Genomic DNA, 4,389 nt, shown 5'->3' with positions numbered 1-4,389 from the left:
GCTCCTCTCAGTACTTCATTGCTTCTTCGCAGGACTGTAACACTTCAACGTCTGAAGAAGCTGTAGATGTCTGGAGATACCCTGCATGGAAATAACTTGGATTTTTCCTCAATCATGCTTCTGCTTGGAGGTGCTAAAATGTTCTACAGACTTTTTTGGCTTAAGGAATTACTGAGCTAGAACTGTGCTGACTGCCACATTTTACTTTACAAACCTTCTCTACTGTAAAGTTGTCAAGAAATACTTGCAAGCTTGAAAGTCAAGGACATCTAGCAGGACTGGAATTTTTACTCGAATTTTACAATCGCAGCACTTGACAATCCTGTACTACCCCAACGTCATCAGGAAATTCATGCTCGTTTAAAAGTCAGAGACATTTGCCTTATTTTTACTTCCAGAGTCTGTGCTAGAACTGTGCTGACGGTCCGACTGCTTAAATCTCCATAACTGACAATCCTGCACTATAGCCAAGTCATCAAGAAATACAAGGTTCTTTAAAAGCTCTAAAACATTGTACATGATATAACCAAAGTGGAAAAAATGTTCCTTTCAAGTTTTAAACAAAGCGTTTTTGGACTTGTTCTGCTTGTGTTGGCTTGTGGCGTATCTTCTGCTATAAGTTCCATCGACCCGGACCGGCCGGGTGAAGGCAGATGCCAGGAAATCGCAATCCCCTTATGCAAGGACATCGGCTACAACTTGACAGTCATGCCCAACCTGATGGGGCACGAAGATCAAAGCGAGGCTGCCATAAAACTTCACGAGTTCGCACCGCTGATTGAATTCGGCTGCCACAGCCACCTGAAGTTTTTCCTCTGTTCACTGTATGCTCCCATGTGCACAGAACAGGTGTCAACGCCAATTCCGGCTTGCAGGGTGATGTGTGAACAGGCGAGGCAGAAGTGCTCCCCAATCATGGAGCAGTTCAATTTTAACTGGCCTGACTCACTTGATTGCTCCAGGCTTCCGAACAAGAACGACCCCAACTATTTGTGCATGGAAGCCCCCAACAATGGCAGTGATGATCCTTTTAAAGGGTCGCACACACAGCCTCCGGATGCACGCCCTCCTCGACATGGGAACAAGGATCTGTCCATTAAGGAGAGGCCGGGCAAGGATACCTGTGGAAACCCTGGAAAGTTTCATTACGTGCAGAAGAGTGAGTCTTGTGCCCCCAAGTGCTACCCCAAAGTGGATGTGTACTGGAGCCAAGCGGACAAGCGCTTCTCTTTGGTATGGATGGCTATCTGGTCCATTCTGTGTTTTATCTCCAGTGCGTTCACTGTCCTCACCTTCCTTATCGACCCACAGCGTTTCAAATACCCAGAACGCCCCATTATTTTCCTATCCATGTCCTACTGTGTGTACTCTGTGGGATTCCTCATCCGGCTGTTTGTTGGGGCCGAAAATGTGGCCTGTGACCGTGACAGCGGTGTCCAATATATCATTCAGGAGGGCCTGGAGAGCACGGGCTGCACCATAGTCTTTCTCATCCTCTACTACTTTGGCATGGCTAGCTCCCTCTGGTGGGTGATTTTGACTCTGACTTGGTTCCTGGCTGCAGGAAAGAAATGGGGACACGAAGCCATTGAGGCCAACAGCAGCTATTTTCACCTGGCCGCCTGGGCAATTCCAGCCATAAAGACCATCCTGATTTTGGTCATGAGGAAGGTGGCAGGTGATGAGCTGACTGGCGTGTGTTATGTGGGCAGCATGGATGTCAAGGCCATGACTGGATTTGTCCTTATTCCTTTGTCATGCTACCTCATAATTGGTACATCTTTCCTTCTGTCAGGATTTGTGGCTCTTTTCCACATCCGCAAAATTATGAAGACAGAGGGCGAGAATACGGACAAACTGGAGAAACTCATGGTGCGAATCGGGGTGTTCTCTGTCCTTTACACCGTCCCTGCCACCTGTGTCATTGCTTGCTATTTCTACGAGCGCTTAAATATGGACTACTGGAAGGTTTTGGCTGAAGAGCAGCGCTGTGTGGAAGGGAACAGTGGAAGTGGAGACGAGTGCACAATGAAAAACTCCATACCGGCTGTGGAAATCTTCATGGTAAAGATCTTTATGCTGCTAGTAGTGGGCATCACCAGTGGCATGTGGATCTGGACCTCTAAGACTTTGCAATCCTGGCAGAATGTCTTCAGTCGCAAACTTAGAAAGAGGGAGAGGAGGAAGGCGGCTTGTGTTTTCACAGGTAGTGGACCTTATCTGAAACCTCATCCTGCACTGAAAACTCACAAAACAAAGTACGAACCTGCAGGAGGTCCTGCTACATGTGTATGAACTCAATGGTTATGTTTGACCTCAGAGACACCTACTATACGTTCTGGTAGAGTTTGTGGATAAACCTGCTACCACAAAAGTTCCCGGTTTATGCACTCAATTCAGGAAGGACACAGATCTAAGTGTTAAGTCTTTAAGTTCTTCCTGAGGATTTGTGTGAGCCTCCTTCAGCTGCTAGTTCTGGTACTACTTATTCACTTTTGGAAAGTTTAAAAATGATTTGTTTGTTTTGTGCTGTCAAAAAACTGAAAGGATAAAAAAAAACAAATTCTCTTTGTGGTTATGTCACTGGGAAAGGCTGTATCATGGGCAACTGATGTCTCTCTAAGTGACAAGTGACTAAAAGCCTCTTAATACTTTAGGGCCTGATTAAACACGCTAACAGGACTCGGCGTACAATGTGTGTGAATGAGCCGGCGAGAAGTGGGGGCTCCTCCACAGTGGGTTTTCTATGGAAATGAAGGCCATGTCATACATACTCTGCTACAGTGACATTAGAGAGCAGCTGTTGGCTTAGGCCTGGGCAGAGAATGAACTGGTCATTGTAAAGCCCCTTTATGGCGTAAAGCAAATCTACAAGCACTAAATGTTGTCAAAAAAGACAGAGGCCTTTTAACTGGAACATTCTTTACAGCTGCTGTTTAGCCCCTTGGACTGTTTTGTTCCACTAAGCTCTTTTTTGTAGCACGAAGATGCCTGTGTACATATTTCTAAAAAAGTTCCTATTTTGTAAAAAAGAAAATAAAGACCTACTAGTTTAAGTGTACAGAAACTTGAGCCTTATTATAACATCATTGAAAGTTCAGTTGTTTGATTAAATGCACTCTATTAATTCAGCTATTCATGGAATATACATTTTGGGTGTGATACTTATGCTCACGATAAGCCTTCAATCAATATAGCTTATCTTTATTGCTTTATAGAGTCCAGAGATATGCATTATATACCAAAAATGTGTTTAACAGCGGTGCGGTGCATGGTGTGGGAGCTGCCATGCTCCAGGGTTCTGTGGACAAGGGTTCAGTCCTTCCCTTTAAAAAAAACAAACATCAAATATAAAAAGCTAAATATATAAAACATATAAATATGAATATTGATAATAGTGCAAAGTTATTCTTCCTTTTCCATCTTTTTTTCAGTACCTTCTGACCATAAAACATCTGGTGTAACAACTCATGTAAAAATGTACAAACAGCAATTTAGAGACCCTGATCAGGATCATGTGATTACTAAAAATAAGTGTATAAATAAATGGATCCCAATGACCCAAGTTTGGCTGTTAAGGACAGGTGGACTGGCTTCTAAATAATCAATCTTCTACCATAATGTATTTCTGCATTGCGCAGAGTTGCTCCAGTTGGCTCCTGACCCACCACAACCCTGATAAGGATGAAGCAGTTTACTGAACATCAGTTAATGAATAAATAAGGAGAAGAAAACCTGCTGCTAGTTCAGTTCCATCGTTTCCAGTACACCATGTGTCTAGTTTTGATGGTTGAGATAGAAAAAAAGTTTGATTACATCAAAGAGATTATGAACAAAGCTATATTTTTAATCCTGTTTCAACAGCATGTTTGAAATGCCGAGCTTTTATATTCCTCTGCTATTATAGTTAATCTATTCACTTCCATCTTCTGTTCAAAAACAATGCAGAAGCTGCCACTCTAAAGTTGATTTAGGTCCTTTTGTAATGTGTGTAGTTTAATCCTAAAATTAAATCAGGTCAGGCAGACAAAGTAGATTTTTAGAAATGCAATTGAATAGTTTAAATGTTTATAGTTTATAGTTTTGGGGGTGTACATGAGTTCCTGCAAAAACCTGCATCTGTAACTCTGAAGTCTAAGACTTTTTTGTTGTGCTTTCAAGTTGATCTCTGGGTACTTAAAAGGTTTACAAAGCATGATGTGTGCCCTCATGCAAGGATATAGTTGGGATTATGCAAAAGACACAAGTGTGATATTCAGTGCACATCCTTTTTTCCATGCTTCTTGCTTATTCAGTCTGTTCTAACCAGTTTCTGACCACTTTAATTTTTGTGCTTTATTTGCATGTCTTACCACTGTTTTTTCCCAGCCAGGGTTGCGGTGATGCCAG

At 42.6% G+C, this 4,389-nt stretch overlaps 1 protein-coding gene across 1 annotated transcript; it reads left to right on the top strand.

Moving 5' to 3' along the window:
- The first annotated feature begins 540 nt into the window (after positions 1-540).
- fzd10 (frizzled class receptor 10) lies at positions 541-3,051 on the top strand. Its single transcript, XM_062998686.1, has one exon. It carries the CDS (start codon positions 541-543, stop codon positions 2,293-2,295), a length of 1,755 nt encoding a protein of 584 aa, XP_062854756.1. The 3' UTR covers positions 2,296-3,051.
- Positions 3,052-4,389: the final 1,338 nt, after the last annotated feature.

The sequence above is a fragment of the Trichomycterus rosablanca genome, chromosome 7 (genome assembly GCF_030014385.1).
Source record: "Trichomycterus rosablanca isolate fTriRos1 chromosome 7, fTriRos1.hap1, whole genome shotgun sequence".
Taxonomy (NCBI): domain Eukaryota; kingdom Metazoa; phylum Chordata; class Actinopteri; order Siluriformes; family Trichomycteridae; genus Trichomycterus; species Trichomycterus rosablanca.
The sequence above is the reverse complement of the archived record's forward strand: the minus strand, read 5'-3'. Positions and strand labels throughout refer to the sequence as shown.

What these genes read in the sequence shown, in the direction of transcription:
- fzd10 (XM_062998686.1), top strand. Translation starts at nt 541, where the DNA reads ATGTTCCTTTCAAGTTTTAAACAAAGCGTTTTTGGACTTGTTCTGCTT.